This window comes from Rhodnius prolixus, unplaced genomic scaffold, assembly GCF_049639745.1.
Source record: "Rhodnius prolixus isolate KJV_2025 unplaced genomic scaffold, Rpr scaffold_6, whole genome shotgun sequence".
NCBI classification, from domain to species: Eukaryota; Metazoa; Arthropoda; class Insecta; order Hemiptera; family Reduviidae; genus Rhodnius; species Rhodnius prolixus.
Genome location: NW_027411634.1, coordinates 3,808,725 through 3,824,131, shown reverse-complemented (window position 1 = coordinate 3,824,131; position 15,407 = coordinate 3,808,725). Strand labels below are relative to the sequence as shown.

At 33.6% G+C, this 15,407-nt stretch overlaps 1 protein-coding gene and 1 long non-coding RNA gene across 14 annotated transcripts in view; one reads left to right on the top strand and one right to left on the bottom strand.

The window, feature by feature from the left end:
- On the top strand, positions 1–2,723 carry LOC141461361 (uncharacterized). Its single transcript, XR_012462805.1, has 2 exons — positions 1–502; positions 632–2,723. It is a non-coding gene; the product is annotated as an uncharacterized lncRNA (long non-coding RNA).
- LOC141461352 (CD151 antigen-like) overlaps positions 899–15,407 on the bottom strand; it is a 106,548-nt gene continuing 92,039 nt past the window's right edge. For all 13 annotated transcript variants that reach the window (XM_074142339.1, XM_074142347.1, XM_074142342.1 and 10 more), the window contains 3 exons: positions 5,187–5,360; positions 4,367–4,519; positions 899–3,265 (listed from right to left, as the gene is read on the bottom strand). In XM_074142339.1, the coding sequence (XP_073998440.1) occupies positions 3,122–3,265; positions 4,367–4,519; positions 5,187–5,360 (471 nt within the window). In that variant the 3' untranslated portion in view covers positions 899–3,121. The remainder of the gene's footprint in view (positions 3,266–4,366; positions 4,520–5,186; positions 5,361–15,407) is intronic.

Genomic DNA, 15,407 nt, shown 5'->3' with positions numbered 1-15,407 from the left:
ACAGTCACTAATACCCACGCTGTGCCTTCACTTCGAACAATTAATGAAACAGAAAACTAAATTTACTCTTGAGGTCTGCAATCTGCAATTGATAACTAATGAGGTTATAACCCTTAAATTACCTTCTTGCCCATATGGGTACGATACGCCAATGTAGACGTGATAATTTTTATTCTTTTGGAGGTAATCCTCCGAGAATGAGAAGTACCAATAAATATACTTGAAAAATAAGCCTGGCAAGGATTTTATCAAAAAAACTTGAGAGCTGAAAAAGGCGCTAAATACGAGTGAAATTAGTCGTACTTTTTTTTACGTTTTCATTACACAATGATCAGTTTTTAATTTAAATGATCATCTTTAAACTTTAAATTCTTTCAGATTCAGATATTAGCTGTAAATCATGCATACTAATAAGAGGGACTGCGACCAGCTCTTCTCAGTCTTAGATCAGGATCAGAAATCCAATTAATACCTATCCAAAGCTTACGACTTACAATAAATGGTAAGATTTAGATCTTTCCTTGAAGATAGTGCTATAATTTTCCAGATCAAATTAGGTGTTCTTCGTGCAACTCTAGGCGCTGGGTCACTTTTTTTTAGTAAAATAAGGAAGTACATAATGTCTGCTTAGTTTCCAGAAATCGAAAGACTTCACAGCATTCATACTCAGGCAAAGTGTCCGAATAGAGTTGCTATTAAGAAGAGTTAGATGAAACACCTATTCACCTCAAGAGGGATTTTTTTATTGGTTGTGAAGCTTTGGATCGGAACAGACAGGTGAAAATTTTTCACTATTTCTCCTTAAGAATATTGTCTTACATGTTCGGGCTGCTGAGAACACTCAGGTATGGATCTGGATTTTCGATTAATAAAGAGGTTTGGAAAGAACTTAAAAAGGTAGTTATAAATCTGATTCTTTATTCTTCTACAATATTTACAAATTCATGTATAATAAAAATATAAATATATAATGTGTTGATTTATTTACAATAATTGTACTTTATTGTCAACGCTTATAATAAAAACAAGTAAGAAAAACATGGACAGTGATTTATTTATTATTTTTTAAAAATTTTTAACATTAATTAAAAAAAATTAATTTTTTTAAACTGCCTTCAACCAAAATCAATGTGTTACTACTAAAGGTATACCAAAATTATCGCATCACCTCTTTAGTTAACATCGCCAAACATCAAAACAATTTCATCAATATTTTCTTGGCCTTCCTAGGACAAACTAGAGACTTTCTGGATGGGCGATGTACATCTCTCGGCCATTCTTTTTAGACCTTGTTGAAATAGACAACTATCTAAGCTTTCTAACAAGAATAAGAATATATAGGTTTCGTGACCGTAAATTGTTAAACTTAGGGTTCAAGATTGGCGAGGAATCGATCAAATAAAAAACAAACTCGTATTTTTGGCCAACATTTCGACAAATATATTGTCCTCTTCAGGGCGTGGCTATGCGGGTTGGTTGAGTTACAGAAACCGAACAGAAACTTTCTACCAAGGTGAAGGCAAGCAAAGTTGGAAAGAATATAGAAGCTCATTGTTGCTACATCAATAACTGGGGATTAAGATACGACAAATAAATTTAAAAATATGTCATTATTATTTTGTTCAAAAAGGGATTCTAAACTGTATCTGTTACCATATTTACTGAGGAAGGACAAGCATGTGATCAGTCTGGAGAAGAAACCAGTATTAGTTCTGTTCAAAATAAAAGTTCGGAAAACTAGCCTAAACAGTACCCTGTAGTAGAGGCGGCTTCTGTTACCAAACGCCACCGCTGACAACTGTTGCGCAATGTGTTGATTCCTAAAAAAGCAGAGTTGTAATCTTCCCATTATGCAAATCCAAAATTTTTGCCTATTATCCCAGTGTCAGGAATCTAATGTTGCAAACTAAAGATTGAAACGCAATTAATTTTTTCACTTCTTATCACAGTATACACAGGCAGCACCCTCTCTAGCATCCTGTAGAAAGAGCTAATCTAGCAAGGCCATAAATGGCTAGGAGATGTTTCACTTACTTTTACCAACAAAGGGTAAAGGGAGATGATGGGACTTTTTTGCTACATACGACTATTCTAGCCCTAATCCTCTAAGAGCCTTAGAATTGCCGCCAGGTATTCGACAATAGATTCAAGTGATGGAATCGCACAGGACTTGATACCCATCCAACGGCCAATGGCCAACCCCGTTCCTGATACCTTTTTAGTGACATCACACAGACCAGGAAATAATGAGAGTAACAAATAGTTTGGTTTTTCATTTGCTTCCTCTATCAAGGCTCCAATTCGAAAGTTGACCCGTTAAGGTCACTTTATTGAAAAATTCCTCTTTACTCCTCAATTTGCATAGTTTTCTTTCTATTCTCTCACCCATAATCTCTTCCTATCTATCTAGGAGATAAAAAGGAGTGCACTATTTTGGTATAACGCAGTAACTGAGCGAAATCTTGCTCGTTACTAAACACTTACCTGTCCCTGCCATCATCAGTTCTCATACAAGATTGATAAACTATTCCTCCGGGTAACCTGGATGCCACAAAAGGATGAACTACAAAGTACCAACAGGCGCACAAAGCAATATCACTTAAAACACTATGATCGAGGATCTCCGAAGAAAATTTCATGTCTGGGAGAAATAAGATCCAAAGAGCAAAATACCTCGTACCAAGTTTTACCTAAAATCCTATCGTCCACCGATCAAATTCGAGGGTTTGGCCAAAAAGTGCGACAGAGGAATTCTTGGTGAAAAGATACATATAAACAATTTTTAGAAGAATCACAAATCATGTTCCTGCAACAGTCTTCTCACAGATAGACTGCTGGATTAATGACTCATTGAGAACCAGTAGAAGTGAGATGTCTTACAAGCATCAATGAAGTGCCCAATAGCCCATCACATGAAAGTTTTGCTACAAAATAGTTGGACGGAGCTCTAATTCATAAATACATTTTGCATGTTTGAGCACCAAAATAATAATATTTAATCGATCTTGGTAATGGTGAGCCCAGTTTTTGTTATTTGACGATTTGGTTTGACATTTTCAACATATATTCCAGGTAATGCGAAAATCTCGGCTCAGCGATGCTTAGTACTTACATTATCTGCTCACTCATCATCTCCTTTCAATTTAAAATACAAGAAACAGGATAGTACCATGCCAAATATCTGTATTACACTGAATCCAAGTCCAACGGCGAAAATGATAACCAATTGTTGTTTTAGTTCTTCAGTAAATTTATGTACACAGCCCTGTAAATAAATAAATAAAAAATATATAAGCATATATTTTTACAACTTATTTACCTTACCACTATTACTGTACAATCAACTCCTGTGATTGATAAGACAATATTAAATACTTATTTTTTTAAACTTAATACACAAATAATTTGAGCAAATAATAAAAATTTGGTAAGATAATAGCTAAATGCAACCTCTCTTCTCTAAAAGCAATTTGTTTGAAAAACTCAAAGCTATTCGTTTGAAGATGAAAATAAGGAAATAACTTCACAGACTTGATTTTTATTTTATTTTATTTTTTTGTGGCCTTCTGTACTAAGGCAGATAGCCACAGACTTGATTTACAATAATAAAATGTTAAAATAATTTACAGAAGAAAAAATTGACAACAAAAAAGGACCAGATTCAAAAAAAGAACCTACATTGCGGAGAACTATTCATCTTTATTTTGATGTCTGATTTATCTTATAATGGAGGAGAAATTATTGCCAATTTCAACTTCTTATTTAACTTTACCCTGCTTTCGACGACCGAGGGACTAGGCCATGTTCAGGGATTACACTGATTGCACATTACTTACATAGTAATAATTATAATCACAACAATAATAGACCATCTCTAGATGTAAATGTGGTTAGGTTTACTGTACTGCTGACCGGTTCGGGCTTTCAAACTTTATCTAAGATAGATAAATCAGTTTGGTGTAGAGATTTCGACTTCACTCACTTATCTAAATTATATAGCTCGTGTACATGCTACTTATACTTAGCTTGAAACACTTGTAAATGTTCAATTAAATGCACAGGATGGATAATAAAAACACTAAGAATGATGTAATGGTTGAGTAAGCCACAAATTTCGCCTAATATTCCTCTTGTTACTAAATTGAAGATGGACGCAATTAGCCCGAAACGTTGTAACATTAAACAGTAAACCTAATCTTGAAAATGAATAATCCAACATAGCATGCTTGTTGTTAAACAATAACATAAGTTCATCCATTTTCAGTGACTTGATCACTTTAGATTTAGGTAGAGAATTATAAATTTCACTTCTAGTAAGATAAACCAAGAAACTAAGTCAGATAAAAGTCTTTATCTAGTTACTCACCGTATAAGAGATATTACTCGGATGATTCCTTTGGCCACAACCAAAGTCTATAGTTTTACAACAAGAATCTGGGACTAAATTTGTTGTATTACTCTCTTTTCTCCAACGACTTTTGTCCCAATTTTCAAAACTAGTTGCACCGCAACATTTGTACTGAAACAAAAATTAGTTTAAAGAAGAAATAAGTTATTTTAATTAACATTAAGTAAATCGCAAATTGTTTATGTGAATATTTTCCTAGACATGTTCAGGAAGATTTTTAAGAAAATGGGCTGTTATAAAGTACACAACAAATAATATACAAACACATAAAAGCTTAAAATCTGTATTACATTTTGATTATAAATGAAAAACAACTGTATTATGGCGAACAAATCCCTGTATTTTCAATATGAATTGAGTTTACACTAACGTAAGCAAAAACTTAATAGGTTTTTTTTTTTCACTACTTAAGCACCCATTCCGAATTGGAGCCCAAACTGACAAAAAAAAACTATAAGTATATCAAATTTATTACATGAATGAATCACATTGTATAATAAAATTACTCTCACAATAACGCAAACACATTCAAAATAACACACATTTACCACTTTGTATAACCTACCCTAAAATGATTACTAATATTGCCGCTAGAGTGTGCGGGCATTCACTTTTCGACTATAATCAGCTCGAATTTGTTTACTAGTATTGCCGCTAGAGTGTGCGGGTAATCCCTTTTCGACTATAATCTCTCATATGAACTAATTTTTTAAAATACATTTCAAATATTAATTGTGATTAAATATACCTCAATAAATAATGAATAAAATTCTTATACCTCTTGTTGCATTTTATCTATGGATAACGTTTCACTGAGTGAAATCCCATACTTCTGTATAAATGTATTATCTAAATTGTATTTTAAATCAACTTCAAGTTGATTTCTATAAACGTAGGCTAAAATGCCGATCATCAGTTCAACCAGAAATATTAACAACAGCAGAAACATGTACTGTAACAAAAAAAAAAATGAAAAAAATTAGAATTACTATTAAAGCTTTTATCTTCATAGGTGTTAGGTTTTGAACATTTTAATATTTAGGTGTGTGACCTAAACTTTATCGCTTAAATTAATGTTTACCCTTTGACAACTTTGTTATCTAAAGTACATTACTTTATCAAAGTAACTACAGTAACTGTAATATAGCTTGATGTAAAAAAAATATTTAATAATTTATAACCGACTGGAGCCGTCCAACATTCCAGTTATCTTATTATTATAAATGAATAAATGGCAGAATTATTGTTATACCAAAATATTCCTTTATGACAAATTTTCTTCAGACTTGTAATTTTTACTTGTTTTTCATGTGCTTTCAATATTATTCCCAGGTGAAAGGAACTATAGTGTAAAAAGAACCATGATGAATAAAAAAATAAAAACTCTGCTTGAATTCCTTTCAAGGCTAAGGATGTATTTGGGCTCGTGGACTTTAAAGTCAAACATGTAACGTATTTAAACGTAACATTATATAATCTTCTTAACAAAAACTTACAGTTTTAAAAGTTAAGTATAAGGGTTGATTAAACGCCAAAAAAAATTGTGAATTTTAATTTCATGTTCGGCATTAAGATTAGGAGAAAATACTAATGAACCAGTAAGGTCCAAAACAAAGCTGGAGTATTGTGGCATTGGGTTTGATTTCTGAATCTAGGGTCTTGGATATATTATGTAATGGGTAATATGAGAAACTGAGGGTAAAGCAAGTTGGCTAGTCGTCTCCGTTCAAGACACCTAATATGTGGTAGTTGGACGTAAAGCTCGCCTGAAATAAATAGGCAATTACTTTACTTAGAACAGTTAAGTGTTGCGTCACAATCCACTGAACTCCCATTATACCAAAAACAATAGCTGCAAAAGGGAAGGGATTAGCTATGAGGTTAGCATACTGGACTCCCACGCGGAGGTCCCGGGTTCGAATCCAGCAGCTGACCCTTAGATTTTCTCTTCCTAGGAGCTTCTTACAGCTCACTGTCCGGTGATGGACAGTGTTGTCTGTAACGAGAGAACACTGTCCGGAGGCCGGCAGTGCACTGGAAAAAGCTCCGGGCGCTAATGACCTCAACTGTTGATGCGCAAAAAAAAAAAAAAAAAAAAAAAAATAGCTGCAAAAATTCCCTAAGGAATTTAAGGAGGGCTAGCCTTTTTCTAAGGCTAGAGAGGCTATGATGTTGGGGAAAGCCTTTGCTGTTAGGATAGAGATCAAATTTAAGTAACGCTGCTAGTAGGTTAAACGCTGTAGTGCTATTTGCAAAAGGTTATTCTTCGAACTGTCCAAGCACTCTATTATACATTTAATAGTTCTTAAATATATTACTATTATTTATTTTTCCTTTCCCAAATAAAGTACTGTAACACAGGCTGTACAAAAACCCATGACTTAAGAGGTTTTTGAAGTTGATTATTTTAGGGAACTGTCCCTAAAATATTATACTAATAAGACTCCACCATTTTTGAAGCAAGCTTACCAGTACCTCAGGACAATTTCACATATAATGATGACACATTATTTTTTGTTTTCCAGCAGGAAGTAAATTACTAATGTGATTTAAGACGAATTAATGGGAGCAAAAAAAAACTCACAAGTGCAATTAATTATTAATTAAATCCGTATGAGATTTTAACGCCAAAAACAATAATTTTGTTTTAGTAGAAAATGTTGCCGATTTTTTCCTTCATTATGATTCCACAGGATGTTGAATATGCCAACAAAAGATTGTACATATTGATCTAGAGTTTTCAGGAAATGATGTATGATTCTGGTGTAATAATAATGAAATCAGAGATATTTATCTTTATATATTTTCTATTTATCATTCAGTAATACCAGCACAGCATTTGTGGAAATATGAAACTTAACATTTTTAAAGAATATGTCATAAATATTGATGATGTAATAAAAAAGATCCAAGAAAAGTTATTAAAGCTAATGCCATCAAAAATATTAATTTATTATTTTTATTACTTAATTAAAATTTATTCTCTTCATAGCAATGAACTTTGAAGTTGAAGAGATGACGTTTATCTATAAATAATACGCTTAGACGTAGTTCAATTGAAAGTTACTAGCGGTTAATTATTTTGTTTTATGCTCCACAAGCGGTTTATTATTCTCACTTTATTGTGCTTATTTGAGCATATTATGCAGAGGATAAAATGTTATAATGATAGTTATAAACTACAGAATGAGGTTGATGATATCATCCAGATCTTTCTAAGCAATTGCCCACATATTATTTACTAATCTAGCAATGTTAGGGCGATTTTGTTTTTGGTGAAGAAGCGTTTTTAGGTGAATGACCCTCTATCCTCAATCATAGTACCTCTGTGATCATAAAGTTCTCCACCAAAGTCCAAATCAGAGACTAAATCCAGACCGGGCTTTAAGTCATCTAAGGTTTGAACAAATCGGAAAATAAGTTTTGAAGTGAAAACAGACTCAAAGGGTCATCTTCCATCTTCAGCCTCTTGCCACTACCAGAGATACTGATCTCCTCACAGTCTGCACAAGCCGAGATGAGATGAATACAAGTTTTCATTCCTTTTTTTTTTTTTTAACCACAAATACTACAAAATAGATCTGATCTAAGGAGGCTGCTTAAACCACAACTAATCTAAGTTGCTGAGCAACTTAGAGGCTTAAAGTCCAGTCCGGATTTAGTCTCCATTGGACTTTGGTAACTTTATGATCACAAGGGGGCTACGAATGGGGAAGGTCATCTCTTCGGCTTGAAGTTTCGTCTAAGAACGCCATTGCTAGACTAAATAATGTGTACGCGATTGCTTTTAGATAGATCTGAAAGATGCTGCTGAAAAACAGAAAATGTTTTTAACTACCAGTCCCTGTATGGACAATTTAGACTACCGTCATCCCATGGTTTCTGAGAAGTCATCCATCTATTCCTGGAAGTCAGGCAGTCACGTGTTCCGAGACACCATCAGCAAGATCCGGGACCAATATAGGGGAATTTCACGATTAAAGAGAACTAATCAACATATAAAAGGGACATAAAATCTGAGAAGACTCTAAAATATGACAAATGGTTGCTTAAAACTATTACTCCTATCATCAATCAACCAAGCTACCAAATGTAATCAGATGATTGGAACAATCAATCAACCAATCAGATTGCACATCACTCTATTTGAACAGACGAGAGTATTTCCTGATTGGATAACCACAGAGTACATCAAATTATTGGCCCCAGCTATGATTTATTGGTTATTGTTTTCTTCCGAGTGCCTACGTTTGGCTTACTTCCTTCCTTAAGTGAATAAATATTGTGAATGTATCGTAGCAAGTGGAATTTCCACCGGAAATGAAGTTTATTTAGTGTTTCCTTCTTTTTTTTCTTTTTTTAAGGAAAATTATTACGTTTAAGCGGATTTCCCAGTCAGAGTATTTTGGGAAATTCACATTTTTGAAGACCACACACGTTTAAGTGCTTTCAACAAATTGGTCTGGCCTTTCTGTCAGTCTAATCCCCAAACTTACTCAAAAACCAAAAAAATTTCAGCGAGTTTAAATTTGATATTTAATTTAGAAGCCATCAATAGCCAAACTGTAACTTTTACTTTACAGCATCGAGTTTTTTCGTTTCTTTAAAGTTCTTATTTCGTACTAACTGCATCTCTGCAACTTAAAGTTCAAATATTTTTTTCGTGGATACTTCATTTAAGCACTATACTTAGTTCCGTTTCAGTAAATTGCAAGATTCCCCTAGCACTTTTTTTTCCTTCTTGAGTATGAAATATTGAATTAAAATTTCAAGGTTGCAACAAAGCCAGTCCACCGGAAGTACAACTTTTTTTTTTTTGAGTTTCCTGCAACTCTTTTGCCAGAAACAGGGAGCATAAAATGGGGGTTCCATTTGAATTTTTGTAGTTTCCAGAAGTTTTCCCAAAGGATATTGGGATTTTAATGGAATTCTTGGGTGGGAGCTATGAGTTTTCAGTTTCTTTTCCCATTTTCACTGTAATGTGTAGATCAGTATTGAAGAAGTCTCAAACTATTTTTTTTTTTTAATAATTCCTAGTTTCAATAAAATATTGTACAACATCATTTGCAGTAGGTTCATTCCTAGATAATTACTAGTAGATGGATGGTAGAATCTAGTGCTTTTACTCTGTATTTATGCAGCTTTACCAGCATATGACCCCTCAATATGCTAGCCATATGATTCATAGCTGACACTCTTAGATTCTGAGCAGAGGATCTGTGGCAGTAGCACTGTCGCACAGCTGTTTGTCTAAGAGGAACTAGTAGCAATGTTATTTCAGTAAATGCATGTTTCTTGTACAGCATAAACGATCCTAAACTACAGCGGTTTCAAGCAATCAATGATACGTAGAGGCTTGAAGATTATATGATGGGAAGCCCATCAAACACTGAAACTGCATCCCATAAATGGTAGCAAAAATAAAGAAAAACATGATAATTCAATGAAATATTCGTTCAACGATCTAGGACAATGGCCATAACCAATGAATGTAGTGCTGCAGCAAATACCAAGTCTTTTATGTAGGAATACATATGAATAATGTACACGAGAGAGATAGTACTTGTTTATTTCACTAGAAAAACGTTACATTCATTTATTTATATACATTGCAGTTGTAGCGTACGTATGTAAGTCGCGGGTTTACATCTACGACCACCAACATAGTGTAGAATATTCTCTCTTACTCTACTATACATGCACAACTTGGCAACATTACAAATAATGTCCTATTTTCATGCACATACTAGAGACAACTTAGGTTCCTTTCCTAGAATATGGCACAGTTTTCTATTTTATTTAAATGTAGATTTTAGTTTTCCTCTCTTAACTCGTGTAAACAGGAAATATTATGTTAGGTTTTGAAATTTTCTCTGAGAAATGCCATTTTTTATAAAAGAAAAATACGAAATAAAAATGGTTTTTTAAAAAAGTTTGTCTGTGAGTACTCAAAGTACATTAAAAATCGAAAGATGGCAGTAAAGAATTCTAATTATATAAATTGCGTGTTTAGGTGCTTACCAGAGATCGCGACTATATTTAGTTTAGGTCAAAATCGATCAAAGCGGAAGTACCACTTACTGAACTTCTTTTTTCTTGCCAGTTTGTTGAGATTTTATCACGAATACAGGGGGTTCCATCAAATTTTGGCCTTTTTAAACTTGCTTAAATCTTGTTTTTTTTTTTTGCGCTAAATTAGTTCGATTAAAAAAAATCAATATAAAACTATCGAATGACCAAATAGTTTTATTCGATTAAATAGTAGGTGAAACCAAAATTCTATGGTTCAAGGAAAAATCAACTAACCTGAAGTAAGTACAATTTTACTGAATTGATTGTTTTTGTGGTTTGTTGAAACGCAATTTGGCCACTATTTGGTCCACACAAAATGACTTGGCGGCATTTGTTGAGAACCAAAAAGCCTTCAGAATAGAGAGAGGTTATAGGGAGGTTATACTTTCCTTTGATGTCCAGCTGATTTTTATACATTCTTATACATTATTTTATGCCGCTTTTTATGTCAACGAAATTATTGCTCTTTATTGGCGTGCCATTTAATCAACGACATATATTTTTGTTATAGTTTTCGACTAAATTTTTTTGAAGTCAAATAGCTTATTGGTACGAATTTAAATTTTAAAATCGCAGACAATTAGAATTTGATGTTTGACAATTTACATCTCAATAGACGCGCCTATTCCGAAACGGCACTATCCAATAAAACCCTAAGGTTTATAATATTGGTAGAAAATAAAAGTGCTGGAAAATTTTAACTTCGCGCCATAGAATGGAAATCATTTTACATTGTTCATCATTAAAGGAAAACGGAAGTTGTTCATAAAAGGAGAGGGGAGATGTTATAAATTCATGTTGCAATTAGTCAAATGTTGCTAATACCAGTATTAATGCAGTAGTATCTGTCCTGCAGTAATTTTCCACGGGCTATAATATAAAACACTAATTGTTGCTAAACTACAAATAGTGTTGCCTTAACTGCGTAATTGAATAGTTCCACTTTGTAATTCTTTCGAAAAACAAAAAAAATAATTTAAACAATAATATGCACAAAATACAGCGCTTCCGGTTACGAATTAAAATTAAATTAACAGTTATATTTAAACAGATTTCCTTTCTGTTTTACTACAAGTAACAAAATATTACTACAAAAAATAAAAATAAATAATCTTTACTACTTCCTCAAGAAGTTGACACCCAAAACAAACAGTCGAATGTTACAAGGAAGTGTAAAGACGAAACAAACAGACTGAGTTGAATATTAATAAAACTGACGTCGACTAGAGAAGAGCCGCGGTCAAACGATTCAATTAATTCAATTGAACGATTCACATACAAAGAAATTTTTATTGTTGTTGTAACCATAAATCTATGTAGTTAAAAGGACGGCGAGCTATATCAATTGACTTGATTTGAAATAAGTTAATGTAGGCCAACAAGCAATTTAGTTAAAACATCGTTTACCAGATGATGGGAATGTGTAGAGAGGGGAGGTAAATCTGATGTAAACACGCACATTACTTCCTCTAACTACAACTTATCGAAGTTATAACTAAAGCATTGTGTTCTAACTTCGAAAAAGCTCTTCCAGGTCAATCGATTTACTTCAGATTTGGAATTTGGGTTATTAACCGGTGATTAAGCCCTTTTATTTCAGTGAAATTGCAATTTTGTGGCATCCAACGAACTTGTCGTCTCGTTCATTTCCCTAAGAGAATGTTATAAATCTTACAGTAATACGCACGAATAAGAATGCCAAGCTTAAGAAATCTACGTGATTTCTAAGAAATTCACACAGAAAAAAAAAATAATACTGAACTTGATGACTGAATAACCCAGTATTAATATTCCATCTGATGATGGGTGAAATTCTGAAACAGGACCAGAGAGTTAAAATTAACGTGCGTTCTACGAACTCATAATATCAAAGAGATTAAAAACATGTAGGGGTGAGTGTTGGTCTAGTGGTCAAGAGCTTGGACTAGTGTGTGAGAGATCGGCAGTTCGGATCCCGCGTATGTGACTACTTTTTATTTGTTAGAAAAAAAATTGTTTATAGTAAATTATGTTTGCTAGTCGCTCCCGTCCACGACACCTACTAATTGGTAGTTGGGACGTTAAGCCCCGCCTGAAAATAATAGGTGATTACTTTATAAAAAACATGTTAGTATAAATTTCTATGTTTGAAATAATATTATGGGTTAGAACTTAAGGAATTACAGATGAATGTGTGGGGGTGTTCCCCATCATATTTGTTATATTTTTGAAATAGTACAACAGACTATTCGCTGATTTTTTTTTTTTTAATCCTTTAATTAAACAGAATTCAAAAATTAAATAAAAATAATAATGGTGTAATTATTAGCTTTTCTGCTCTTTATATACCAAACCCTGGTCACGTAAATCTGAAACAAAATCAAGCATGCGCAATCTATGCCTGCAAACTATATTTTTTCCCAGAAAGTTATGACGTGGTGGAGGAAGAGGAAACGTCAGAAGAAGCACGTATTCACGCGTGCTTCATCGCCACTCATGAAGATGATTTTTTTTTTATTTTTCCTACATTCAGCTAAGAATTACCATTTATTTTTATTATTTTTTTTTATATGCGCCATCTTATTTTTAAAAAATTTAACTATCTAAAAAATTCGCGAGCCAACTAGATCGCAGCATCTATAAGTAGATGAAGGAAAACAGCATCATAAAACAAATACAAACACACACATACCTACTATGAAGATAGATCATCAGTAACCCATGTTTGTATTTGAATGCTATTCTCGGCGATGATGACTAACAACCAGCTTTCTTGCAAATGCCAGCGGACTTTTAAAACTAACCCGGAATAGATGTATGACGTCACTGTCTTTTTGTTAGCAACAACCAAAAAATCTGGTGCAAAGTACTCGTATGACTTCCTTTTTATTATAATTCTCAAGGTTTTCAACTAATAAAAAATTAATCTAAATTCATTTTATCTATCCTTAGAATGTCCTGAAAAAAATATAATAATATAAAAAATAAAATGGAATCATTTTATTCTAAACAGTACGCATGTTTCTTGTATCCATAACCGGTTGCGGAATTTAATCCACCATCAGTGGCAGACTAATCAGTTTGGTGTAGAGATTTCGCCATCACTTGACGTCATCACCAGTTCTTCCTATACTTGCTGAATGCTTTGCGAATATATTAGCCCTGTCAGCAAGCACAGTTCTTGATAGAACTAGTAAGGTGTTTGTATAGATCAAAGTTAAGAGCATTTCTCTGATAGTTTCAAGTTAATCGTTTGCCAAGACGGAAGTCAGTAGATAACGGACTTGACTAAAAACAGCTAGGCGGGAAAGTTTTTGACTGAAATATTATTTGGCGCGTATTGAAATTTACTTTCTTTTATTTGAAAATGTATTTTTTTTTCTTCAAAAAAATGAAATTAAATTCGTCAGGGCTTTAGGAGAAAATGTTTGTTTGATTGTGCGGAAGTGCAGAGTCAGAATTTTTTTTTTTCCGTCGCTTTCTTTCACTGTTCCGTGATAAACAGTGCTTGTATTGAACGCGAGAACACTGTCCAGAGGCCAGCAGTGCTCTGATAAGAGGCCAATCACCTCAGATGTTAGTTTTAAAGTATTTTCTCAGTAGTGAGATTTTATATCTTTTTTTTTCAATTTTTCCCAAATAATTTCAGTTTTTGAGTTTCCTTGAGTCCAAAATAATGTTCCGCTTTCACAATTCCAGTTTTGTGTGGTGCATTTTACTCGGAAAATTTGGAAAATCTTGGACTTTGATGTTTAGAATAAGCTTGCTGATATTTATTTTGGGAAATTGCCACTTTACTTATAGATTGTCCAGCATGAGAGGTTATACACGGCTTTGACGACTTTAAACTTAAGTATACTTCCAGGGAAAAATCTTGTTAAAAACAGTTTTTTTTTTAGGTGGGTGGTGTGGCTTAAGTTCACTTTAATCTGACACTTAAACTTGAGGTGTGGCCTCATTAACTGTACTTAATATTAAAGAAATTTGAGAAAATAGCTGAAACTGCCAAATCTGAAGGAAACCAGAATTGCGGAAGTGGACTTTTTCATCTGGCGGAAATAAACACGTGCATTGTGCTACGAGAAAGTCATGTTAGGATTCACTCTAGAGTTTTGTATTTCTAATAAAATGTTAAATAACTGTGAGATAAATGAGTTCATCACGCCCATAATTAGATGCACTTTTGGTAATGATTATTACCAGATGTTCATCATCTGGGTCAAGAAAAAAAAAAGGAGAGGGGAATTGAGAGCAAAGAAAGGAAGGTATTTCTTAAAGTTTATCTCCTGAGGATGGTTTTAGCCACAGGTGAGAGATGATGATGATATATATGCTCATCTATTCTGGAGGGAGGAGAACATTAAACCACATGAAAGGAGCGGAAATTTTAGATTCAAAGAGCGGAGGCTGTAACAGGAATGTTAAAGAAGCGTGGACGGACTTGCCTCTTCATTCTCTAGCTAGCATAACTCTTCCAGATACCGCCTACCTGGTTACCATGACACTATCGTCCTCCACAAAGGGAGAGCACCATCTGAATACTACACGCTCTGTAGTCAAAGTAGCGAACTATTTGTTATTCTATTTTTATTTTTTTTTAAATGTAATTAATGGAGGAAAACAGCTGTGTGATCCCAAGACTATATCCCTCAAGGAACCAATTCCAAAAATTTTCTTCAAACTCAGAACAAATTTTTCCAGAAAAATGAAAAAAAGAAAAGCTGTGTTTTTTTATTTTGAAAACTGCGGAAAAGGTTTTTGAAACTCGGTGTACGCGAACTGTATGTACGTAATTCTGTAAATTTTCCTTTAGAAATGCCTCTAAAGTGCCATTTGCCTGTAATGTACGGTTCTATCTCCATTTACGAACCTTTATCTACTAAGCTCAAATATGGGACGACTTATGGACCTGCAACTAATGCGGGATACTGCCAAATGTACAAACCTG